Consider the following 27,280-nt stretch of genomic DNA (forward strand, 5'->3'; position numbering starts at 1 on the left):
TTGTTGGAAGTTAGTTGGAAAGATTTGTCCTATATTTCCAATAGGATTATCATGGGAGTAGGGTATTTCATCTAACAGCCAAAAGATTTGGGGCCAGTTTCTATTCTGCGGGAAGTCACGATGCAGTGGGACCTAGTGGGTCTCTTGAGGCAGACTTGAACTCTAACTCAACTGTTTACTATAGAGGCAACCTGTTCCCATTTGGTCCATTGAGGCATAAATGAAGCCAAGAAGGGGATGAAATCCCACTCATGATCTTCAGGATCTATTGGTGCAATCAGCCAGAAAATCCAATCTCCGTTACTGCTGAAAAAAAATTCAGTGCTAGCATGAATTCCCCTGTTAGAATTCCATTTAAAGACAAGACCATGGGAAGGCCTGGGCTTATGTAAGATAGAGGCTCTGCTGAGGTGTGCATTGGTACTTCTTTGTTCACTGTGGGGATTTATTATATTTTGAGTTTGTAAAACATTTTCCCAAAATGTTACTTTGTTTTATGATGCATCTTCAAATTTTGTGTTCTACCCTCCTTTCCTTTTGGCCAAAGCCTGAGATGCTAACTCAGCTTTTGTCAGCAGAGGGCAGCCATGAGACTTGTCAGGGGCAGTCGGCTTCAATTTGTGAAGGATAAAAAATAAATAAAATAAAATTACTGGGAATTCGGAGGTTCTGGAGTGCCAGAAGCAGCAGGGAGGTTTCCCAGAGTGACAGTGAACTGGCATGGAGGATAGATGGAGCACAGCAGAAAGAGTCAAAAGGGAAGATTGACAGTTTCCACAGACCTTCCCACCACCTGTGCAGTTTGCAGGGCTAAGACCCGCCTGTGGGAAGCCCAAGGTTTGGGTCCTTAAAGAGGCAGAAATCTGCTGTCAATCAAGAGAACTGTTTTGAACTCAAGCCTGGAGTTGAGAACATGCTGCCAACAGTGCCAAAGGCTCACAGCCAGTAGAGAGGGGGTGAGCACCAAGGACAAGCAAGCTTGCTTCCTGTGTTGTTATTTTATTATTCCAGAAGAAAATAAGAAACTAGAAATTGGCCTGGAACTCATCCTGAAGCACAGGCTGTTCTAGAATTTGCAGCATCTCCTGACAACCTCCCAAGTGCTAGCTAGGGTTGCAGGCATACGCTCCCAAGCGTCGGTGCGTCCTGCTTTCTGATATAGTCAGTTTAAATACATTGATAATGCTGTGCTGCTGTCTCCACCTTCCATTCCCGTACGCTTCCTCTTGTAAAACATAACTGGAATTTTAAGTTCGTGTTGCTCCTCCCTGAATCTGGTAGCTGATTTTCTGCCTCTGTATCTCATACAAATGAAATCATGCTTGTATTGGTTAGTTTGTGTCTTTTATTATCCCAGTGTCTTCAGGGTCACCCATACAGTATATTTCCAAATTCCCTTTTTAATGATTAATACTGTCCCATATGGGTTTAACCATACTTTGTTCTGTGAATGCTTGGGGTGTTTCCATGTTTCTGCTGGTGTGAATGATGCAGCTGTGACTGTGTTAAGTCCAAGCCTTCAATCATTGGGGGATATACACTACAGGATTGTATAAAAAGTCTGTTTTTCAATTTTTTGAATCACGGTTTTCTGCAGTGGCTGCTATTGTTGAGGACAGTCATACATCTCACAGCAATAGGCAATTTGTAAGTAAATTTCACTTTTCTTTACATCAATGCGCTACCGCTCATACTGTGCTGTCTTCAAAGCCCTCCCATGTTTTAATTGTTGCAGCGCACGTCCTAATGGTGCTTGAGGTCTGTAACTGTTCGCTGTGTCTCCTTTCTGTACTGGCCCTTTTAAGTGTATAATACCTTTTGTGTTTTATCTTTTTGATTGAACATCTTTTGCCTTGTGTTAGTCCAGCAATCTCTGCTCTTCTGGTTGCATTATGCCTGGAATATGTGTTTTCATCCAAGAGTTCTGCTGGTGTAGTGTTTTCAAGTGCTTTCTAACTTCTCCCAGAACCCCTTTCTCCACAATGACATTGGAGAGAAATGCAGCATTGGTTATTACATAGAGCTGTAATTTAATAAGAGAGATGGCATCAGAGTACACTTTCTTTTTAAAGGCACACACTTTTAATCCTAGCATTCCAGAGGCAGGAGGATCTTGAGTTTGAGACCAGCCTGGGATGATAGAAGACCCTGTGTCTCAGGAAAGGGGGAAAAAGAAAGGAAAAGAAAATTTTAAATGTAAACCTCCATTACAGTATTGGCTGAGTGTAAGAATCACCTGGCAACAACTTAAGAATGCAGTTTCCTGGATTTGATAAATTATCTAGACCTGTGGGTTGGGAGGTGGGGTCCCTGAAAAGTCCTCCAAGGAACTTTTAGTGCCTACAGGATTTATTAATAGAAATAGATTCTGGAAGTACCAACGTCCCTGGTTCTCTGAGCAGTAGGGCTTGGGAGAGTGGATCTGCAATAATCTGGAACTGGGTCCAGAGATGAGACTGCTAGCATTTCTGACCTTAATTGCATCCTTGGAGACTTGGTGTGAGGCCAGTTGTTACCCAGTGAGTTTGTCCCTTTACAGGTTGTTATCCCTGTACAAAATCTGCTCGAGATAATTAGAGACCAAAAGTACAAACATAAAACTATGACAGTTACCAGAAAACATAGCAGAAGCACTTTACAGCATTGGTACAGACCTTAGCCTTTGGACAGGACTCCAGGGCTCAGAAAATAACAGCAGAGGCTGACAAATTAAAGTAAAATAAAAATAAATTAAAAAAATAAAAAGCACAAAAAAGGAAATAACCACCATAATGAAAAACTACCCTAAAGACTAGAAAATATCTGTCAGTGTCTGGGTAGAGGTTACAATGGTTAGTTTTAATGGCAACTTGCAGAAAATTAGAATTACCTGAGTAGGGAGTCTCAGTTGAGGAATTAATTTAATTGATATGGGATGACCCAACCCATATGTGGGTGGCACCTTTTGGTAGCCACCCAGATTTAAAAAAAAGAAAAATGAAAAATATTATAGTGTTGCTATGGCTGATTTCTTGCTGATATCAAAACCATGGTTTCCAGGTTTTCGATGCTGGATTCATATTGCTGAAGCATCCAGCCCCCATATGCTGGGTTCCCAGCCCCTCCAGTGAGAGGACCACTGTGGGACTGTTCAGACTGCTGAGTGCCCATCTTCAGGACCAAACAACTACCAGATTCATGGCCTCCGGTGTAATTGAGCTGCTGTTCTTTCAAAGTCAGCTAATTTAATAATTTTTAATATATATGTTATACTTGTGTACTTTTTTTATCCTACTGGTTCTGGTCCTCTACAGATCCCTATGCAATTTTTAACATGTATTATAGGTATTTTTAAAGGTGGACAAATGATCTGTATAGAAATTTTTCAGAAATTTAAATTCCCAACAAATACATGAAAAAAAGCCAAAATTTCAGGCATCAGAGAAATGCAAATTAAAACTACAAATACAGTGTGATATTAGCCATTAAAAGTGAAATGTGTCATTTGCAGTAAAATGGACAGAATCACATGACGTTAACAAAATGACAACACATTTTCTTTCATAAGAGGCTAAAAACTGATGACTTGAAAGTAGTAATTAGCAGGAATTGGGAAGAGCTATTGGGAAAGTAGAGGAGGAAAAGGACTTCTTTGCTTCGAACAGTCTAAGGGAATATTTTAACACCGCTGCATGCATGGATACAATTAATATGTTAATAAGTTTCAAAAGCTATTAATGTTTCAAGATGTCCACCACCTCCCTCCCGTCATTTGGTTTTAAGATAAATCAACACAGACCAAGCCCCTACCTATCTTTGCGACGCCATTTTCACTGCCTGTACGCTTTGTTCATACCCCTGGTCGGGTGAACTATAATGTTACATATTGAAATTCTGGGCCCCCTACATAACACTGAAAACTGTACCGTACGTTACTGCTTAAGTATATTAACAGTTTATCCCCTCCATTATGTATTCAGCCAGGTTTGAACACAAAGCCATTCTTATGTCACTGACAGCAATAGGTTTACTTTATTTGGGGGGGGGGGGGCGGGTGTCTCGAAACAATTTCTCTGTAGCCTTGGCTCTCCTGACCACATGGGCCTAGAACTCACAAAGATTTGCCTGCCCCTGCTTCCCCAGTGCTGGGATTAAGGCATACACTACCACTGCCTGGCTGAGTTTACTTTTTAAACATCTGTTTTTAAGCATATGCCTCTGTGGGGCTAGGTGCACCTGAGTGCAAGTTCCCCAAGAGGCCCCCTAGGTCTGGAGTTACTGGTGGCTGTAAACCAGCAACTGAGCTCTGGTTCTCTGCAAGACCCATCTCTCCAGCCTAGCAGTAAGTTTTTCATAGCAATTTTTACCCTTTTAGAAGAGAGTTTTGTTTTTGTTTTTGTTTTGTTTTGTTTTTTAACGGATAAAGAGCACAATTCTATGTCTGGTCCTAAGTTTGTTTATACTTATGAAGAACTTCTGGGTCACTCTTGGAAAAATATTATTTGTTGTTGTAAGAACTGTTAGAGCTTTAATTTCAAGTCTGTTATTCTGTTTTGATGGAGGTGATACATCACAGCCATGGCAGCTGCAGCTGTTTTGAATGCTGTCACCTCTCCTTTTCCACTGGTTACCTACTCTCCTTCACCTTGGTAATAGCATGCTCTCTCTCTCTCTCTCTCTCTCTCTCTCTCTCTCTCTCTCTCTCTGAACGTGGCTGATGTCTGGGATCTTAGCCAGGTGCTCCTGACTCAACTAACAGATTTGTGACGGAGTCCCAGTACTGCTTGTACTGCTCTAGGAAGAACATCCCCCGAGCTCTGGTGAAAGTCATGACTTACTTCCGGCCCGCTGACAGGCCAGCTTAAAGCCCTGGCAAAAGGAATGGCCCTCTGATGCTTTCTTAAGAATTGGACTGTATGACTGAGCTGCACCCTGGTGTCATCCATCTTCTTGGTGAAGCACTTGAACACTTTGACTAAAACAGTCAAGGGTGACAGTTGGGCCATGTTCAAGATAGGAAGTAGTAGGTGCCCAGCCACTGCTCCTTCTAAGCATCTTCTTTGCCCTCTTTAGGCAGGACAGGAAGAATTGGAAGCAGTCACACTTTGGTGACATGAGTTCATCCACCAGATCCAGTTCTTTCTGTGTATGGCAGTAGAGTACACCTTTACCAAAAAAATAATAATAATAATAATAATAATAAAATTTAATTAAAAAAATAGAGAGAGAGAGATTTGTCTACACATACCTCAGTGCACCACAGGCATGGCTGGTACTAGCAGAGGCCAGAAGATCCCTGGGAATGAGTTAGGCAACGTGGGCTACCACGTGGGTGCTGGGACTACATCTGGATCCTCTGTAAGAGCAGCAAATGCTCTTAACCACTTTGTAACTACAGTATGCTAAGCATGCCTGTACTACCATTGCAGCCTTTAGAGTGATTATTTAGAATGTTGGCCTTTTTGCCTGATTTACTTTTCTCTCTTTGTGTGTGTGTGTGTGTGTGTGTATGTGTGTTGTAGTGCGTAATACCCATGAAATCCCTCAAAACACTGGCTGGCTAAGTACCAGCTGTGGATTTCTTTTTATTCCTGTGGACTGATTGCCTAAATTCAACTATACGAACCCCAACTAAAGCAGCTAAGTAGTTTTATGCCTTACGTTTGCGGCCTTTGTTCCTTTCTGAAGCCCCAGCTGTTCTGGTTGAAACGGTGAAAGGCTAGCGCATTGAAATGCGCTGGTAAAATACTTCAGAGCTGGAAGCTCTGCCGTCACCACACTGTACAAGTACTAACTAGCTTCTGTCAGTGAATGCACAGAGAGAGGTGTGACCTTAGGGATGTGGCTCTGCTAGGAAAGAGATAGTGCATCATTTTCCCTTCCAAGCTACAGTGACACAGCCCTTGAATGAGTCACATAACTGGGCATTAGTAATGAAATTTATTTTTACTTTGTCATTTATTTTTATGTTTTGCCTGCATGTATAATACATACATGCAGTGCATGTGGAAACCAGAAGGGGGCATTGAATCTCCTGGGACTGGAGTGACAACAGCTGTGAGACACCATATGGGTTTTAGGAATTGAAGGTGAGTCTTCTGGAAAGAGTAAGTGCTCTTAACCCTTAAATGCTGAACCATGTCTCTAGCCCTAATTTGCCTTCTTATTTTGATAATACTTCATTTTATTTTTCTGAAGCAGATTATTTAGCTTAGACTGACCTTGAACTTGCTGTGTATCTGAAGATGACCCTGAACTTTTGATCTTTCTCTACCTCCCAAGTGCTGGGATTACTAGTATGAGCCACCTTGCCTGGATACGCAGTAATGGGGTCAAACCTAGGGCTTTGCACATGCTAGGCAAGCACTGCTCCAATCAAACTACATTGTCAGCTTATTTTTTTTATGTAAGATTCATTAATATTGTGCAATATAACCAAAAAGTATTAGACTCGTGTGTGCATGATACTGTGTGCATAGTCCAATAGCAGCCAACTAGTACCGGAGAGGCTGAGAACCCAGTAACAGAAGCAGACAGAAAAACCAAGCCTTTCATTTGCTCGCACACATTGGGTTTTCTAACTCCAGTAACTTAATCAAGAACTCCCTTCCCAGGCATGCTCAGGAGTAACCTAGTCTAAGTCCCTCAGAGGCTTGCCTCATAGATAATTCTAGATCCTGTCTAGTTGACACTATTAACCCTTGCAACTGTCTTGTGTGTCTTAGTCATAGTGACAAAAGTCAACACTAAAGTATAGAGAAATATAAGCTAATGCTGCCTTAAAACCTTTAGACTTCATAACTACAGGACATAATGCCACAGATTCTCAGGGTGTATACATTAATTATGGGAGCAATCAAGACACCACAGTTGTTAGCATCTATGTCCAGTTAAGCTCTATTCTTTGATGTTCTCAGTCCTGACAAAACATTTCCATATACAAAAATATTGCCATGTTAATACCTGAGAGAAAATCCGTTATCATGTGCATACTGGTCGCCATGAACAATGTGAAACTGACTTTAAAAAAATAAATTCATTATGGCTTTCAAGAAAAGTCTGTGTACCAATTTTTATTCCAGCTTTACTTATGGCCCAACCTGGAGACAATCCAACAGTCCTTCAAAGAGCCAGTTAAATAAACTGCAATACAATACAATAAATCACTGCAATACAATACAATTACAGGATACAAAGACAAGAACAGTATATGATACCAACAATAATATGAATGAATCTCTATGCTGAGTGGAAAAATATTGAAGAACTGTATATGCCATATGGTCCTGATTACACATTCCAAAAAGAAGAAGAGAAAAAAAAACCTAGAAATGCAAAGGAAAAGAGGTTGCTGGGAATTAAGGGGAGGCCGGCATGAGGAAACAATTGGTATGACTGTAAAAGGAGCATGTAAAGATCTTTATAGTAATGGGAACATCCTATGTCTTAATAGTATCTATCGACATCCTGGTTCTGTGGCTGTGACGTGGCACTCAGGGATCCATGTGCTAGAAGCTTACTTAGCCCTTAGTGCTACAGTGAGTGAGGATGAAAGCCTACATGACAGCTGTCCTGTCACTGGAAATGCTGCCTCCTGAAAGGACTAAGGACTCTAGTGCTTTCAGGAGCATCATTGTCAGAGAGCAAGAGTGGACCTTCTGCACACTGTCCGGCCTCCCACCCTGCCGTGTGCTCTCTCACATGAGTGCCTGCTGTAACATAACCACTGTGGCCCCACCCAGAGGCCACTGCTACAGGACAGCCTGAGCTGTACTTTCTGCCTCCGAAACCCAGCAACAGAAGACAGTCTGGCACATCTGCTTATAATATTGTACCTCAATTTGGGGATACATATCCCATCTGTGGCAAACTAGACAAAAGATGGGTGCAATTCCTGCATTAGATTTTGAAATTACACTTGGATCCAAAACTACATGGATAAAAATTAATTTTGAAAGCTTAAAAAAATGGAAGCAAATCAGGAAATGAGTGTGTGAGTTTTTCAGTTATGGCATAAGCCTCAGAACTTTGACATCATAGTAGTCAGTAACCCCTAGCTACAGCAGAATCCTAGACCGTAGCAGTTTGTCTGCTGTTTTTGGTCTTTGTGCCAAGAAAGGAAGAGAACCAAAAGTTTAAGGCTTTCTGCTCAAGACTTTGCCGTAAAAGGTATCTTTTTAATGTCCTGTTGTTTATCTTCTTGACCGAGGCCTATTTTCCTTTGAATCACATTTACTAAGTCTCAGCTTCAGCATTGGTTTTATGAGAAGTTACATGTGTTTGAACTTATGAAGATGTCAAACTTGAGAGCAGGCCTGACTATCAGGGGAGCTGTGTTCTGTGCTCTATGGGAGGTATGTTGGTAAACAGAAGGTCCACCCTGGCTGTAAGACTTTACATTCTGCACAGTTTAGTTGTGCCCGTGATGGCCACAGAGCCTTCCTGGAAAGTGGTCAGACTTCAACCAAACCACTAAGAACTTCCTGGAGATTAGCAAATTTCTGTTGTTTCCAATAGTATTTGCTGGTTTTGAGCAGCTTTTTCCCAAAATTTGAACATTTTTTTGATAAGATGGAAATACCTTTCACATAATATTTATTTATCTGAATTTTCACAAATAAATCCAAGCTGAAACTACTTTTCCACATACCTTTACATCAGCATCTTACATGTGTTAGAACAGCTGCTGTCTCTATCTCTCTTTGCCCTTTTGTTTCATTGGCTTGTAAGCACTCACTCACTAAACTATCTCTGATCTATCCAAGGCTTCATTGCTGTAGCATCTCAAACACAGGTTTGAGCTGATGGGTGCAGGTTAGTTTTCCAATACACAGACTTTTTTATTTTACTTTAATTTTTATTAATTACACTTTATTCACTTTGTATCCCCCCATAAACCTCTCCCTCCTCCCCTCCTAATCCCACCTTTCCTCTCCCTTCTCCACGCATGCCCCCCTCCCCAAGTCCACTGATAGGGGAGGTCTTTCCTCTCCTTCCTTCTGAATCTAGTCTATCAGATCTCATCAGGAGTGGCTGCATTGTCATCTGTAGCCTGGTAAGGTTGCTCCCACCTCAAAGGGAGGTGATCAAAGAGCAGGCCAATCAAATCATGTCAGAGGCAGTCCCTGTTTCCATTACTATAGAACCCACTTGGACACTGAGCTGCCATGGGCTACATCTGTGCAGGGGTTCTAGGTTATCTCCATTCATGGTACTTGGTTGGAGTATGAGTCTCAGGAAAGACCCCTGTGTTCAAATTTTTAGTTCTGTTGCTGTCCTTGTGGAGCTCCTGTCCTCTCCAGATCTTACTATTTCCCACTTCTTTCATAAGATTCCCTGCACATTGCCCAACAGTTGCCCATAAGTCTCAGTGTCTGCTTTGATAGTCTGCAGGGCAGAGCCTTTCAGAGGCCCTCTGTGACAGGTTCCTAACTTGTTTCCTGTTTTCTTCTTTTTCTGATGTCCATCCTCTGCCTTTCGGGATGAGGACTGAGCATTTTAGCCAGAGTCCTCCCTCTTGATTATTTTCTTTAGGTGTACAGATTTTAATAGGTTTATCCTATATTTCATGTCTATATGAGTGAGTATATACCGTGTGTGTCTTTCTGCTTCTGGGACAGCTCACTCAGGATGACCCTTTCCAGGTCCCACCATTTACCTGCAAATTTCATGATTTCCTTGCGGAGTAGTATTCCATTGTGTAGATGTACCACAATTTCTGTATCCGTTCTTCAGTTGAGGGGCATCTGGGCTGTTTCCAGCTTCTGGCCCAATACACAGTCTTAAGCTAGCATGAAGGTAGGAAATATGTTCACGTACCTGGAAGACCTCATGTGGAACTGCTAGGTTCATTCTCAGGGATTGTGTAACACATCTATTCTGAACAACCATGTACTAACTTTCATACTTATTTTCAACTAAAGAACTTATTAGCAGCAATCAACACACACATGCACTGTCTCTGTGTCTTTCTGTATCTTTCTATCTCTCCTCTCTCTCTCTCTCTCTCTCTCTCTCTCTCTCTCTCTCTCTAATGCATGTGTGTGATCCCATTTTTGTGTATCATCACCAGGTTGAGTGAACAAAAATGTCCCCCAAGTTTTATAAACTTATTAAAAACTATCATTTGGTTGGTGACTTAAAACATTTTCAGAGCTTATTGGGAAGAATGAGAGTTAATCCAAGTATGATCTTTTGTTTACCTGAATATGTACAAAGGCCAGAGAATCTACATCTAAGCCCTTAAGCCCAGCATTACTTTGCATTTTTAAGCCTGTGCAGCAATAATTCAGCACCATTTGGGGGCCAGTGACCCTATGTCCATGTTTGGCCTGGGCTCCTGTTGCTTCTTTAAAGTGTCCATCTTTCAAATACTTTGGTGGCTTTTCAGATATGAATACCCTTGAGTTTACCCATAGGTAAACTCAGGCCACATACAAAGAGCAATGAAGACCATTATGCTAATCTTTACAACCTGATGGTAAGAACCTATTGCTGAGGAAAACACTTATCTATGTCATCAAACATGGGGAAGTTTAACTTGTTCCTATCCGGAAGCTTCACCCTTAATGACTAGTGTTCATAGTATTGAAGATACACTGCACACTGCCAGAGGGGAAAGGTATCATCAATACATCAATATTACCCAGTTACCAACCCTGTGACCTGCAACAGGAAACTGCCTGAAAGATACACTGCTATAACAGAGTCACAAATGTTATAGGAGTAACCAGCCATTTCTGACTGGATTTAAGGCCCATTTTTGAAGTGGAACCCATACCTGGACTAGTTAAAGGAGCCAAGAACCTGACTGAGTAAGCCATGGATCTAAGAGAAAGTTAATGACTGTCATTCTGCTAACGGATCATAGCAATATAATGATTTCTAATGACACACACTATACTCATAGATCAGTGCCTCTGTCAGCCATCATCAGAAAAGCTTCTTTTCACAGTAGATGGGAACTAACATAGAGAGCCACAGGTGAACAGTGTGCAGAGAGTAAGACACACAGCAGGACTAATGCACCTATGAATTCACAAAGACTGTGAATACACAAAAGGCCTACACAGGTTCAAGCCTGACAGGGTCCCAACACTGGAAGGGAGAAGTGGATATGAGCTCCGTGCTGGCTAATTTTATGTCAACTTGATACAAGCTCAAGTCATATGACCGGAGGAAACCCTAATTAAGAAAACGCCTCCCTTAGATCGGGCTGTACGCAAGCCTGTGGAGCATTTTCTTAATTAGTAGTTGATGGATAAGTGGACCCATTGTGGTAGCTACACCCCTGGGCTGGTGGTCATGAGTTCTGTAAGAAAGCAGGCTAAACAAGCCTTCGGGAGCAAGCTAGTAAACAGCATTCCTTCATTTATTCTGCATCAGCTCCTGCCTCCAGGTCCCTGCCCTGCTCAAGTTCCTGTAATGGGAGTTTTGGTTTCTTTGTGTCTTATGGTAAAATGCTTATGTCTTAATCCCAAGTGTGGGATTTTAGTTAGGCTACAGTTTGTCCACAACTGTTAGTTATCACACACGGCGCTTGATCTTTGCCAGATGGTAATGGCCTTCCACGTGCTGCATGGAGAGGGATGTGGTCTAGGACTCTATAAATATGAGGCCTAGAAGGAGACTGTGTGGTGGTCAGTGGAGTTTGGTGTGGCGTTCAGTGTTGGCGTGGAGCAGTTTGGACTGACGGAGAGACCAGAGACGGTGTGGCGGTGTGGAGCAGACCTCTGGAGTGAAATGCTTCAGGCGCAGCAGCATGGAGGAGCCTGCTAGCTCTGTCTGCAGTTGGTGGAGATTGGTAGAGAGGCCTAAAAGAACCCCTTGACCCTAACTAGAAGTAAAGGGGGTCCCTCTACCCACCAAACTTTTCTCTCTCCTACTTAAGGATGGTGAAAGTGAGGTAGAGACCTAAACACCCCAAATAAAGGAGAGTTTTAAAACAAGAATGCCACCCATGGCTTTCCACTACAAGTTCCTGTCCTGACTTAAATAAACCTTTTCCTCCTCAACTTGCTTTTTGGTCATGATGTTTCATTACAGCAATATTAACACAAACTAAGACATGTCCCCACGCCTAACAGAGAAGCTGTCTTCAATTGACACTTAACCAGCAAAGAAAAGATTAGTTTTCTACAATGCGTCTCATGGGATATGTTAACCACAATTCAGGGCAGGCTCCATGCTCAGAATAGTTGGCCAAAACAAAACAAGCTCAATGATTTTGAAGACTCCATTTTAAACTCATTTTGCTTTATTTATTTTCTTTTCCTTGTTGATCTTTCACTTGTATGTGTTGTTTCCTTTTTGCTGTTTGTGGAGAATGTTTTTGTTTTTAAAGAGAGTGGGGAAAAAACATAAAGTTAGGAAGGTTGGGAGTATCTGAGAGAAAAAAATTAGTTCTGTTTCTCCCAGTCATTATAAAACAAGAAAAAAGAAAGAGCACTAAGGAGACACCTGTGCCTTTTCTGAATCCACAGTCCATTTCTTCATTGCTCATTCTAATAGATTTTATTTTGACTGCCCCAGATCTTTAATTTTAAGATAAACACATTGGATGGAAAGTCTCACTACTGGCTTCATGTTATATGCAAAGGCAAGAAAAAGTATAATTAAAGTTTGGGCTCTTTTTAGACGCTTTGATTTAAAGTTACCTGGGAACAAGCTTCAGTTGTGGAGTGTGGATAATAACTTGATAATAACTATTAATCTGTGGGCTTATAAATTATTAATTAGTAACATTCGACTGCATGTTTTAGAGTTTTTGCTGTAATGTTAACAAATTTGGACAAATTGGATGATATTATAGAACAGTAACTTTACTGGAAGTACCTCTGGATGACTTATAAGCTCTTTTCAGTTAGAAATCAACTGTTTTGTGTTCATTTAAATAAGTATGTCTTAATATTATTGCAAGATACTTGATTGCTATACATGTCAACTCATGTTTTGTCAGCCTAACTAAACTAAATTTAGCTAATATATGATATTAGTCTATACATGGGTAGTGTTCTTGCATTCTGTTTAAATTCTGTGTGAAATAAAGGTCATAGCATAATGAAGTTGCTCTCTAATTCTATAGTGCAAGTAACAATGCATATTTTGATGTCTATATTATGTATTCCAATATAGTGGTGCATGTGTATGCACAAAATTGAATAATATTGTTAAGAAATTCCCAGCCCTGTTTGATTGTTCTTTTTGCAGATTTGTTCTTTTATATTTGCTCCCTTTTCATGCCTATGTACTGAGATTGTCTCTTGAGGATTATCTCCGTGATAGTTCCTGAAGAACATACATTTCTGACATTAGAACACGTTGCTAGATTTCTGTCCCCTGGAAGCTGCTCCTAATGGTTCCTCTATTGCACTATACAGAGGGAGGTGGACTAGAACCTGTTCTGTCGGTATAATGCTACCAGCATGGGCGTTTTCAAGACTGACCATTTGCTGCTGGACAACCATGTGTGCCCTTCCCTGAGGGATAACATGTTTCCCATTCTCGGCTTCCCTTGGTTACCTGTAATTCTTTGTGTAGGACTGAGGGCTTGTGGGCTTTTCTCTGTCCAGTTTGTCATTGGTGTCATCCTTGTTTATCTCACATTTGGGCAGTCATGATGGTGAGACTTTATGGGTACAGCTTAAAGACACAATCTCACAGGTAACTCCCTGATCCTCTGGCCCATAAAATCCTTCAGTTTCCTCGTCCACAATGTTCCCTGAACCTTAGGTACAGGAGTGTTTTGTAGATATATCCATTGGGATGGAGTTCTGCAGAAATTCACTATGCTGGCCTGGTCTTTGCTGCCTTGAGAGACCTATGTGTAATAACTGTTTTAGAGTCCATGGCTCCTGGGACACTGAGTGCCTTTCAGTTCCTGAGAAACCAAGGCACTCCCTTAAGTGGAGCATTCAGGCCGCTTTGTGTTTTCCTGTGCTTCTGGAAGCCAATGAAGCATATAGAAGCTTGGCTGGACAACTGGTCTTAGATATTAATTTTGTATGCCCTATATAGATGCTCTATATATATATATATGTCATAGTATCCTGGCAACTACCATTGTATTGATCCTGGCAACCACCATTATATTCTGTTTCTGATAAGGGTATAAAAAGTCTGGTTGCTTGGAATAAACTTGTCACAGCCTCGGTCTTTCTGTGGCCCCTTCAATCTGTGCCTAGTTTTCATTTCTCACTGGCCATAGCAGGTAAACTTGGTCTGTTAAGTAAGCATTGGCGCTTACAGGGTTCTATACCTTTGCATTCGGATTGGTTGTGGGTTTCTCTCTCTGTGGCAATGAGGAACTTCCTTGATGATGGCTGAAAACTGTATTTATCTGTGGGTATTAGGACAAATGTTTGCAGATTGTTGTTAAGGATTACACTTGTGTGATAAATTAGTGGTTGTAGATTCACTTCCAATAACCATTTCACTAGAATTGCGTAGTTGGCTAGGTTTCTAGTACCAGGCATGATCTCTCTCTCTCTCTCTCTCTCTCTCTATCTATCTATCTATCTCTCATTGCTTTTGTCTTAAGTCCAATTAAAGAGCAACTAGTTACCACCAAGGTATGTGTGCCACTACTGCATTCTTGGGTTTATTGTGCCACAGATGTTCATAAGCATCATAGCTGGGTAGGACAATTGGTTGCATCCCTCCTTTGGAAGCTTGCCTGCCACCTTCTGGTGCCATGAAAACTAGTCTTCAGGAAGCAGGCATTTAGATCATTTCCAGCTCAGGGATATCTGGGTACTTCTGCTTCTGAAATATACAGTGTCTTCAGAAACAGAGACTTACCTTCCACCTCTACAGGGCAACGGCAATAGGCTGCCTGCTTTGGGAGTCTCTTGGACAGCCCTGACCAACAACTCGAAAGAGGGCTTTTTTTTTATCTACTCTTGGGGTTTTGTTAAATGGTCTTTGGCTCTTGCAGGGAACACCATCAGCCCAGATAATAAAAGTCTATTAAGATTATATGTTTAATTACCAAACTCATTCTGTGACTGTGAAGCCACAGTCACCTTGATACCTAAACCACACAAAGACCCAACAAAAAAAGAGAATTTCAGACCTATCTCTCTTATGAACATTGATGCAAAAATACTCAGTAAAATACTTGCAAATTGAATCCAAGAACACATCAAAGTTATCATCCACCATGAACAAGTAGGCTTCATCCCAGGCATGCAAGGGTGGTTCAACATAGATAAATCCATCAATGTAATCCACCACATAAACAAACTGAAGAAGAAAAGCCACCTAACATCTACTTAGATGCCAAAAAAGCATTTGACAAAGTCCAACACGAATTCATGTTTAAAGTCTTGGAGAGATCAGGGATACAAGGCACATACCTAAATATAGTAAAGGCAATATACAGCAAGCCTATAGCCAACATCAAACTCAATGGAGAGAAACTTAAATCAATCCCACTGAAATAAGGAACAAGGCAAGGCTGCCCACTCTCTCCATATCTCTTCAACATAGCACTTGAAGTCCTAGCTAAAGCAATAAGACAACTAAAGTAGATCAAGGGGATACAAACCAGAAAGGAAGAGGTCAAAGTTTCACTATTCGCAAATGACATGATAGTATACATGAGCGACCCCAAAATTTCAACTAGAGAACCCCTCCAGCTGATAAACACCTTCAGCAAAGTGGCTGGATACAAAATCAACTCAAAAAAATCAGAAGCCCTCCTGTATACCAAAGACAATAGGGGTGAGAAAGAAATCAGGGAAACAACACCCTTCACAATAGCCATTAATAACATAAAGTACCTTGGGTGACTCAAACCAAGCAACTGAAAGACCTGTTTGAAAAAATCTTTAAGTCTCTGAAGAAAGAAATTGAAGAAGATATCAGAAGATGGAAAGATCTCCTGTGCTCATGGATTGATAGGATTAACATAGTAAAAATGGCCATCCTACCAAAAGCAATCTACAGATTCAATGCAATTCCCATCAAAATACCAACACAATTTTTTACAGACCTTGAAAGAAAGATTCTTAGCTTCATATAGAGAAACAAAAAACCCAGAATCTCCAAAATGATCCTGTACAACAACAGATCTTCTGCAGGTATCTCCATCACCGACCTCAAGCTGTACTACAGAACAATAGTAATAAAAACTGCATGGTATTGGCATAGAAACAGAAAGGAGGACCAATGGAACCAAATAGAGCACCCAGAAATAAACCCACATACCTATGAATACTTGAATTTTGACAAAGATGCCAAAACCATTCAATGGAAAAAAGACAGCATCTTCAACAAATGGTGCTGGTCCAACTGGATGTCTACATGCAGAAAAATGAAAATAGATTCATATTTATCACTCTGCACAAAACTAACGTCCAAGTGAATCAAAGACCTCAACATAAAACCAGATACTCTAAATCGGTTAGAAGAAAAAGTGGGGAAGAGCCTAGAACTCATTGGCACAGGAGACAACTTCCTGAACAGAACACCAATAGCACAGGCTCTAAGAGCAACAATCAATAAATGGGACCTCATGAAACTTAAAAGCTCCTGTAAAGCAAAAGATACTGTTGTCAGAACAAAACAACAGCCTACAGACTTGGAAAGGATCTTCCCCAACCCTATATCTGATATTCAGAATATATAAAGAACTAAAGAAGTTAAAAAGCAATACATCAAGTAATCCAATTTTAAAAAATGGGGTAAGGAGCTAAACAGAGAATTCTCTGTAGAGGAATATAGAATGGCAGAGAAACACTTAAATAGATGCTCAACATCCTTAGCCATCAGGGAGATGCAAATCAAAACGACCCTGAGATTTCACCTTATACCCATCAAAATAGCTAAAATCAAAAACTCAAATGACAACACATGCTGGAGAGGTTATGGAGAAAGAGGAAGAACCCTCCTCCATTGCTGGTGGGAATGTAAACTTATATAACCACTTTGGAAATCAATCTGGCGCTTTCTCAGACAATTAGGAATAGCGCTTCCTCAAGATCCAGCTATACCACTCCTAGGCATATATCCAAAAGTTGCTCAAGTGCACAACAAGGACATTTGCTCAACCATGTTTGTAGCAGCTTTATTTGTAATAGCCAGAACCTGGAAACAATCCAGATGTCCATCAACGGAGGAATGGATACAGAAATTGTGGTACATTTACACAATGGAATACTACTCAGCAATTAAAAACGAGGAAATCATGAACTTTGCAGGCAAATGGTGGGATCTAGAAAAGATCATTCTGAGTGAAGCATCCCAGGAGAAAGACACACATGGTATATACTCACTTATACAGACCTATAAGATATGATAAACATAATGAAATCTATACACCTAAAGAAGATAAACAAGAAAGAAGACCGAGGGTAAGATGATCAATCCTCACTTAGAAGGACAAATAGGAAGGGCATTGGATATGGGAGAAAACAAGTAACAGGACAGGAGCCTACCACAGAAGGCCTCTGAAAGACTCTACCTAGCAGTGTATCAAAGCAGATACTAAGACTCATAATCAAATCTTTGGCAGAGTGCAGGGAATCATATGAAAGAAGGGGGAGTTAATATGACATGGAGAGGATAGGAGCTCAACAAGGACCAAATATATCTGGGCACAGGGGTCTTATATGAGACTGTTTCTCCAACCAAGGACCATGTATGGATATAACCTAGAACCTCTGCTCAGATGTAGCCCATGGTAGCTCAGTAACCAAGTGGGTACCCTAGTAAGTGGAACAGGGACTGTTTCTGACATGAACTCAATGGCAGGCTCTTTGACCTCCCCACCCTCCAAGGGAGGGGCAGCCCTGCTTACCCCACAGAGGAGGACATTGCAGGCAGTCCTGAAGATACCTGATAAAACAGGGTCAGATGAAAGGGGAGGAGGTCCTCTCCAATCAGTGGACTTGGAAAGGGAGGAGATGAGGGAGGGAGGGTGGGATTGGGAGGGAATGAGGGAGCAGGATACAACTGGGATACAGAGTTAATAAAATGCAACCAATAATAAAAATAAAACACAAAAAACAAACAAACAAAAGATTAGACACAGGGTTACATTTATGAGAGGGTTTTTCTAAAACAAGTAATAGTATAATTCCGTATTAGTTTTCAGACATCCTTATTATTTTACCAATCTCCCTTCTTCCGTATTTGCCTCCCACCCAATCCCTAAAGAGCCTTCTGTTTTCCCATTTCCCTAGTAGATTCACTTGTATCCGGTTATTTCTCTCTCTATTCCTTCGCCAAATCCCTATCCTGGAAGAGGTTCTGTTTACTTTCCTGGTTTCTAGAGTTACTACAGGCTATGTACTCACGTCTAAAGATTTGAAGCTAGGGACCTCCAATAAGAGAGAGCATGAGAAGTTTGCATTTTGGGTGATCAATGTGATCTTTTTCTAGTTTCATTCATTTACTTGTAATATTCCTGATTTTATTTTTCTTTACAGACGAATATTATTCCATAGTGTACACATACCAGATTTTTATTACCTGTTCATTCATTGTAGTACATTTAGATATTTTGTTGTTGTTCGTCTTCTTCTCAGTTCCCTAGCTGTCATGATTAGGGCAGCAATGACCATGGCTGAACAAGTATTTGTGGAATAGGATGCTGAGTCCCTTGGTCATATGCCAAGGAGTGGTATAACTGAGTCCTATGGTAGATTTAGTTTTAGTTTTTTGAGAATTTTCCACATAGATCTCCAACGTGACTGCACCAGTTTGCAATCCCATCAACAGTGAATAAAGATTCATTTTTCCCATCCTTCCCTTCCAGAATTTGTTGTTGGTTGTTCCATTGATTTTTGCCATTCTAACTGGGCTAAGACAAAATCTGCAAGTTTTCATTTGCCTGTTCTTAATTGCTAGGAATGATGAACATTTGTTGAGATATTTATTAGCCATTTTTTTCTCAGTATTTCAGGTTTCATATTTAGGTCTTTGATCTATTTGGAGTTACTTTTGTCCAAAAAGTGACAGACATAATCTCATTGTTGCTGCGTGTGGCTGTCCAGTTTTCCCAGCGTCATTTATTGAATTTATGGAAGATGATCCCCCTCCCCGTGTTGTCTTTAGCAGCTTTGTCAAATATGAAGTTGTTGAAATTAATTTGTGCTCATGTTTGGGTCTTTGACTTTTTTCCATTGGCTACATGTCTGGTTTTGTGCCAGGACTGTTGGGTTGACCTTCCCACATATTGAGAATGTGTGTCTCTGCAGAGAGCCAAGTACTGGCAGGATTTTGGTATTGTAATTTCTACGGCCCATTACTGATTTTCTATTTGTAAATGCTTGTCCTTCCTCACCTGCCAAAGGGCAACCCAGAAGAGATGGATTGGACATTGTCTTGATGCTGATTGGTTCAGGCTGGAATGAGGCTTTTTGTGCAATAAAGAGCTGCCCCACAGCTGGGGCAGGAAGTATGGGGATGGGACTTCTGGGCTGGCAGAGATGCAAGAAAAATGCAGGAGATGCAGAAGGATGCAGAGGGAGACAGGGAACCAGAAGGAAGATGGAAGAGAGACAGAATGGATCAGGGAGGTACGCAGTGAGAACCACGTGGAGACACAGTGCCAGAGAAGTCGAGTTAGTAGCTAGCTCAAGGCAAAGGCCAACAGCTTTAAATTACAGGGATGTCTCCATGTCTTAACTAAACCTCAAGCCCAGCAATACAGACCATACTGTGTTTACAACCATGACTCTGTAGTATATCTTAAGATCTGGAGTTGTGATCTGTTCAGCATTAATCCTTTTGCTCAGGATTGTTTTGGCAACCTCTGTGGCCTCTTGTGGTTCCATATGAATTTTTGGATAGCTCTTTTTCTATTTTCACAAAGAATGAGGCAGAAATTTTGATTGTTTTTGTTTGTTTGTTTGTTTGTTGTTTTTGTTTTTTGTTTTTTTGCATTGAATGTGTAAATGGCTTTTGGTAAAATGTTCATTTTAAGAATGTTGATTCTACCAATTCATGAGCATGGGATGTCTTTCCATTTCCTTTTGTCTTTCTCATCTCTTTCTTTAGAGATTTAAAGTCTTCATTGTAGAGATCCTTCATATCCATGGCTAGTTTACTCATGCAGATTTTATTTTCCCTGGTGTTATTATGAATTGGTTCGTGTCTATAATTTTCTCTGTATGTTTGTTGTTGGGGAATTAGAAAGCTATTGGTTTGCACAGTTTTACTGCTGAATTTGTTTATGATTCCTGGAAGTTTTCTGGTATAATTCTTGGGGTTTCTAATGTATACTATCATGTCATCTGCAAATAGGGATAGTTTGACTAGTCTTTTTCTCTACTTATATCCCTTTAATTTCCATCTTTACCTTAATACTCCAGCTAGTAGTTTGAGCAAAGTGTTGAAAAGGAATGAGATTCCTGTCTTGTTCCTGACTTCACTGGGATTTTTGCAAGCTTTCCTCCATTTAGAATAATGTCATCTGGGGTTTCTCACATATAGCTCTTACTAGATTGAGGTATGTTCCTTTAGCCCTATCTTCTCTAGGACTTTTATCATGGAGACATGTTGGATTTTTTTTTTCAAAGTCTTTCTCTGTATCTGTTGAGATAATCATGTGATTTTTCTCTTTAAGTCAACTTAGTGGTTAATAACATTTATTGACTTGTGTTTTTTGAACCATCCTGCGTTTCTGGGATAAAGCCAACTTGATCATGTTGTATATTCTTTTGTGATACATGTCTGTATTCTGAATGCATGTATTTTATTGAGTATTTTTGAGTCTATATCAGGGATATTAGTCTGTAATTGTCTTTTCTCTATTGTGTCTTTACCTTGTTTTGGTATTAGCGTGATACTGGCTTCTTAGAAGTGGTTTGGGAGGGCTCCTTCTGTTTCTTTTTCTTTTTCTTTTTTAATAGTTTGAAAAGGACTGGGTGTAAATTTTTTAATGTCTAGTGCAATTCTTCTGTGAATCCATCTGGTCCAGGACCGTTTTAATTTTTTTTAACCTTAAAGGCTTTTTATTATTATTTCAATCTCCTCATTTATTATGGGTCTGTTTATTTTGTTTATTTCTTCTTGGTTTAATTTTGATAATTTGGCTGAATCTAGGAATACATCCATTTCTTTAAGGTTTTTTTACAGCATGATAAAGTATTTTCTTTGATGCTTCCATGTTCATTTCTGATTCTGTTAATTTAGATTCCCCCCCCCCTTTTTTTTGTTAGTTGGGCCAATGATATGTCAATTTTGTTTATATTATTTATTTATTTTTACTATTAATTATACTTTATTTATTTTGTATCCCCCCATAAGCCCCTCGCTCCTCCCCTCCCAACCCTACCCTCCCTCTCCCTTCTCCACGCATGCCCCTCCCCAAGTCCACTGATAGGGGAGGTCCTGTTCTCCTTCCTTCTGATCTTAGTCTATCAGATCACATCAGGAGTGGCTGCATTGTCATCTTCTGTGGCCTGGTAAGGCTGCTCCCCCCTCAGGGGGAGGTGATCAAAGAGCAGGCCAATCAGATTATGTCAGAGGCAGTCCCTCTTCACATTACTATGTAACCCACTTGGACACTGAACTGTCATGTGCTACATCTGTGCAGGGCTTCTAGGTTATCTCCATGAATAGTCCTTGGTTGGAGTATGGGTCTCTGGGAAGTTCCCTGTGTTCAAATTTTCTGGTTCTGTTGCTCTCCTTGTGTGGTTCCCGTCTTCTCCAGCTCTTACTATTTCCCATTTCTTACATAAGATTCCATGCACTCTGCCCAACAGTTGGCCATAAGTCTCAGCGTCTGCTTTGATAGTCTGCAGGGCAGAGGTTTTCAAGGCCCTCTGTGGCAGGTTCCTAGGTTGTTTCCTGTTTTCTTCTTCTTCTGATGTCCAACCTCTTTGCCTTTCAGGATGGGGATTGGGCGTTTTAGTCAGGGTCCTCTCTCTTGCTTAGTTTCTTTAGATGTACAGTTTTTAGTAGGTTTATCCTATGTTATGTCTATATGAGTGAGTATATACCGTGTGTGTCTTTCTGCTTCTGGGACAGCTCACTCAGGATGATCCTTTCTAGGTCCCAGCATTTACCTGCAAATTTCATGATTTTTTAAAGAACCAGCTTTTTAGATTTGTTGATTCTTTGTACTGTTTTCTTTGTTTTATTTCACTGACTTCTGCTCTGATTTTTATTATTTGTAATTGTCTACTAGATTTGCCTTTAATTTATTCTTGTTTTTCCAAATTTTTACATTTTCCCCATAAGACTGCTTTCAACGTCTCTGGGAGGTTTTGCTGTATTTTCATTTCAATTTAGTTCCAGGAAGTTTTCATTTATTTCTCGATTTCTTCTTTGACGCAGTCATTATTCAGTAATGAATTGTTAAATCTCCATGAGTTTGTGTATCTTAGCAGAGATTTGCATGCTATCCACTCTGTAGGACATGTGAGCACACTGGGATTGGTAAGCTGATATCTCTGAACCCGATGCTCCCCAGGGCCTGCAAGAAGAGTTCTGCAGATGAAGAGGTAAGTGACAGTATGTGTAAGCCAAGGGTGGTCTTGGCAGAGTAGGGGAGGCTACAGGATAGCACCAAAAGTAAGAGTACAGTGCAGTGCAGGCCATAGGATTTGAATGAAGGAATGAATGTAGGGAGGCAGGGTGGAGGAGAAGAAAGAAGACCTGGTAGGGTGTTGATCTGGAGCTCCTGTACATACTAATTAAGCAGTAGGTATGACAAGCCCTTAATGTCCTGGGGAAAGAAGCCCAGTGGACACTGAAGGCAGGTGTCTGAGCCCAGGAAGGGCTTACCATAACCAAGATGGCATAGGGAAAGCCATGCAGCCCCTGCTGAGAAGAAATGCCTGTGTTCAGTGAATAAAGGGAATTTATTAGGTTCAGGACATATGTGTTTGGGGGATCTCAGTGGCTCTGAAGGTTACTGTGGCATGCACAGGCCACACTGACTGAAGTACCATAGAGTAGAAGTTAAAGGAAGTTGGAATAAGAACCGGAGGCTCAGGCCACGGGAATGGGACCTTCCCTATAGACACCTGGAAGCCATTTTGATTCCCTCACTCTAAAAGACAGCTGTAACTTCAAGCCATGGCTGCATCCTTTGCATCCTGAGCTTGGGAAATGAGCTCTCTCCCAGAAGTCTTAGAGGAAATCACAGAGGACAAAGTGAGCCCTGGAGCTGGAGGCTTTAAGGCCTGGAAAGCAGATAGATACTGTTATTCAAGACCTACTACCTGGACTGAAGCCCCAACAGTGGCAAAAGGAGCCAGCAGGGCAGGGCTGCAGCTTCTATCTCAGGTGATTGATGGAATTCTGGCTAAGATCTGATTCACAGTGGGGCCCAAAACTCAAGCTGTGGTTATTTCCACAATCCCGGAATGTGTAATTAAGATATAGTCTTAGAAATTGGAGGTTTCGGCAAAAGAAACAGCTGTCACTCCAAGTGAGTAAGACTCAGTTTATTCGAGACTGTGTATGAGTAACCATGGCCCAGTAACAAAGATTCGGGTTACTCCACGATTCTGTTTTCCAATGTGGAGGTAATTACATACATTTATAGTTTTACAGAACAAAGACAATTATAAATCAGGACAGGTTTAAAAAACATGAGACATTGGAGGGGTACATCGAGATGGAGAAGCTTTTTTATAAGCTCAAGGTTACCCAATGCCGCTCTTAGCTCTTGGATTGGTGGAAGCTAGTGTTCCACTTCTAATAGGTTTTTATGTATTATCATGAGATGTTTAGAATTAACAGAATCCAAAAGAAGGTTTCTTACTTATTATTACAAGGTGTTAGTTCAGATAGAGAGTATGGCTGTTCCAGGGGGGTTAACTATTGGCCCTCTGGCAAAATAGTTAGCTTCTGAATTTACAAAATTCCAATCTCTCCACAGTACCGCGAATCTAATAAGTCTACCAGTCTCTAAAAACAGACTCCTTCCAGGAGTATTTTGTTCAGAGGCAGACACATTTTCTCTTCAGGAATTTTCATTCACAGCGGAATCCCCACATATGTTCCCTCACCTGCTGTGTGAGGGCTATTATGGTTGAGATAATCAAATTGAGGCCATTGGAGTGATTTTTCTTTTAACTAAGTAAAAGGGCAAATCAAAACCAATATCACATTCCCAGAGGGATTATATAAATCAATGCCACCATCAAGGATTTGAAAGATGCAGAGGTGATGGTTGCCACCACATCTCACTTTAACAATTTTATTCTCACAGAAAACATATGGAGACTTACATGATGGAGTGCTCATTCAGGGAGAATGACTGTTGACAATGATGAAGTTAGTGAGGAAGTGACTCCAACTGCACTTGCTGTACCAGATGTGATTTCCTCACTTGAGTGGATTAAAGTACCTCCAGATACCTGCTAAACAGATAATGACCTCATAAGCTATTTTTTTAAGTACTTGTTAATATGGACCACCAAAAGCAATTTGCTTTTTCCCGGCAATGCCAGCGGTGCAACTTTATACCTCTACCTCAAGGTATATAAACTCTCCAGCCCTGTATCATAAATTACTTCAAAGGAATCTTGATCCCCTATCTCTTCCTCAAGGTATCATGCTGTTCCATATGTATTGATACATTACGCTTCCTGGACAAAGTTAGCAGGAAGTAGCAGCCTTCTTGGACTTGATAAAACACATGCACATTAGAAGATGGAAAATGATTTCAAATAAAATCAAGAATATTCTGCCTCACTGAAATTTCTAGGATGCCAGTCGTGTGGGGCATGTAGAAATATTCCTTCTAAAATGGAAAGGTTGCTGTTCCTGGTTCCTCCTACTTCCAAGAAAGTGAACACTTAGTGGACCTATACGGATTCTGAGAACAGCACATCCCTTACTTGGATGCTTTACTCCAGCCATAAACAAAGGCATTTGGACAACTGCAAGCTTTGAATGGTGCTGGAATATAATAAGAATCTTCAGTGGGTCCATTCTGCAGGCTGCAGTGTGGAGGCTGCTTTGCCACTTGGGCCAAAGATTTACCTGAGATCCAATTTACCTGAGGTTTCTGTAGCAGATAGGGATCCTGTTTGGAAATTTAGCAGGCCCCTATTCTATCACAATGGAAGCCCTGGGGATTAGAGACCAAGACTGTACCATCATCTGCAGGCAGGCTCATTCCCTTTGGAATGAGACATTGCTAACACGTGGATTATTTCATAATGTAGTTAGTTTGATTTCAATGTTCTCGGAGGAATATGAGACTTGCAGAATCGCAGTTGAACTAATTATTTATATTATACCTATTGAGCGTTACAGAAGGTATCACAGTGCTTCATTTCAAACCATATTACAGAGACAAAATAAAAACAGCACGGCAGGGGAAGGGGATGGCTCCTCTCAGGAAGGAGAAATAGAATAGATATCGATGGATGAACCGGGGTGGAGGTTGAAATGGGAGGATCAAACCAGGAGGGGGAGGGAAGATGAGAGCATGAAAGGGAATACAGGGAGGAATGGCCGAAACTAAGGAACATTTGAGGAGTTTATGGACACCTAATACAGTAGAAGCTCACACACACACACACACACACACAGGTGATTTAAATGAAATCACTAAATATCAGGGAATAGAGAGCCCCAGTGAACAACTCTTATTACCACATGAAGCTTCCAGTACCAGGAATGGGTTATATCTTACCAAGATGTTGGCCAAAGGCACCTTATGGAAACCTCCAAGAAACCAGACTATTGCCAAGGCTATTGTTTGCTCTTCACAAACTGGTGGTAAGGCTTTATTGCCAAAGACATCACCTACGTTAATCACTGATCATGAAAAATTTATGCTGGTTGTCTATCTAGAGTCTATGGATTACTGTTCATAGTGCTGAAAGGTACCGTGCACACTACCAAAAGAAAAAAGCACCAATCAGCTACCAACCCTTCAATATACAATACATATAAAGAAAAGGAAATAAATTGTTTTTTAAAGAGAAAAATTACCGTTTTTTAATAATCTGCTGGCACACTGACTGCATGTTTTTCAGCATATTGATTATTCTATTATCAGAACTGATTTGTATTAATGGGGTAATTGTGGGATAAGCCTTCATCACAAACTTCTGAACCACCAGGATGACTGGGTCGTACATCCATAATAGGACTGAGGTGAATGAGATGATGAAGTCTGCCCAATATGTGATCACAAAGAAAAACACCAGCAGCAAGATGGTCTGGGTGGCCTTTTTCTCAGGGGGCGCTCCCAGGTGGCTGATGCTGTAAAGATGCTTGCATTGCTTCTGATGTCTGAACAGGATAATTACCATGTATGCACTTGTGGTCAGCATGACTCCTACAAGAAACACATCTCTGGAAGTTGTCAGGGTTAAAATCAATCCCTCGACGATGTAGTTCATGGGGAAGAGTACGCAGGATTTAGTGACCTTCATCTGGTTGGCATCACTCAGATTGGTAAAACCACCCACATAGAAGATCCGGTTACTACTGAAGGACAAATTGAAAGACCAAATACAGAAGAAAGCATAGATCATGTATTTTTTTAGTTTTTGCTTAAATTTTGACAACAAAGACGTACTGGGACTTAGAGTGACAGCCTGGAACACACTGAGGAGGCAGGTGAGGCAGATGGAGAGGCCTCTCAGCACCCTGTGTATGTAAAAGGTTGCCTTACATTTGACATCATTCTCAGCGTTCAGTGTGTCAAATATGTCTATGAGCCAAATGTCCCCTCCCGTGAGGAGCATCACGAGGTGAACGAAGGCCAGCTGACAATATGTCAGATCCATAAGCTTAGGTCTGTGACATAGGATTATGAACGTGTAGAAACAAAAAAGACATATATTGGCTAGGACTGCAAGACCAGCTTGGAAATAAAGGACATTATCTAATGAAGACATGAGTGGAAGGTGTATTCATCTTAACAGCACAGAGGAAGCATATTTCATATATCTGAAAAAGATCATAGATACCTCAAACTTGTGATTCACTGGTCAGTATGTCTAGATCATCATTCAATTTTACCTACTTATTCTTGATTAACCTGTCTCTTTAAGTTTTGATGTTTCACAGGACATTTTCCTGCATTCCTACATCCCTCTCCCCGTATCTACCTGTATAAATGTAGCGTATTATAGATAATAAATGCATCCACAGTCACATTCTATACAAAAGGCGCATTTTATGTGCCTGTATTACACCCGGCCCTCCTATTTTAGAAATTCAATTTTATTGATTTAAATTTCCCTATTTTATAGTTAATACCTAAAACAACAGTGAAGAGTACAGAATATTAATCACTTTTGTACAACTGAACAAAAATTATGCTGATATGGGGGAAAATTAAAAAAAGAAATTCAAAAAGTCAGGTAAGTCAGCC

At 40.7% G+C, this 27,280-nt stretch overlaps 1 protein-coding gene across 1 annotated transcript; it reads right to left on the reverse strand.

Moving 5' to 3' along the window:
- Positions 1–25,883: 25,883 nt before the first annotated feature.
- On the reverse strand, positions 25,884–26,801 carry LOC110558430 (vomeronasal type-1 receptor 90-like). The gene has a single exon (XM_021653314.2). It carries the CDS (start codon positions 26,799–26,801, stop codon positions 25,884–25,886), a length of 918 nt encoding a protein of 305 aa, XP_021508989.2.
- Between the last annotated feature and the right edge of the window lie 479 nt (positions 26,802–27,280).

Source organism: Meriones unguiculatus, chromosome 21 (genome assembly GCF_030254825.1).
Source record: "Meriones unguiculatus strain TT.TT164.6M chromosome 21, Bangor_MerUng_6.1, whole genome shotgun sequence".
NCBI lineage: Eukaryota > Metazoa > Chordata > Mammalia > Rodentia > Muridae > Meriones > Meriones unguiculatus.

What these genes read in the sequence shown, in the direction of transcription:
- LOC110558430 (XM_021653314.2), bottom strand. Translation starts at nt 26,801, where the DNA reads ATGTCTTCATTAGATAATGTCCTTTATTTCCAAGCTGGTCTTGCAGTC.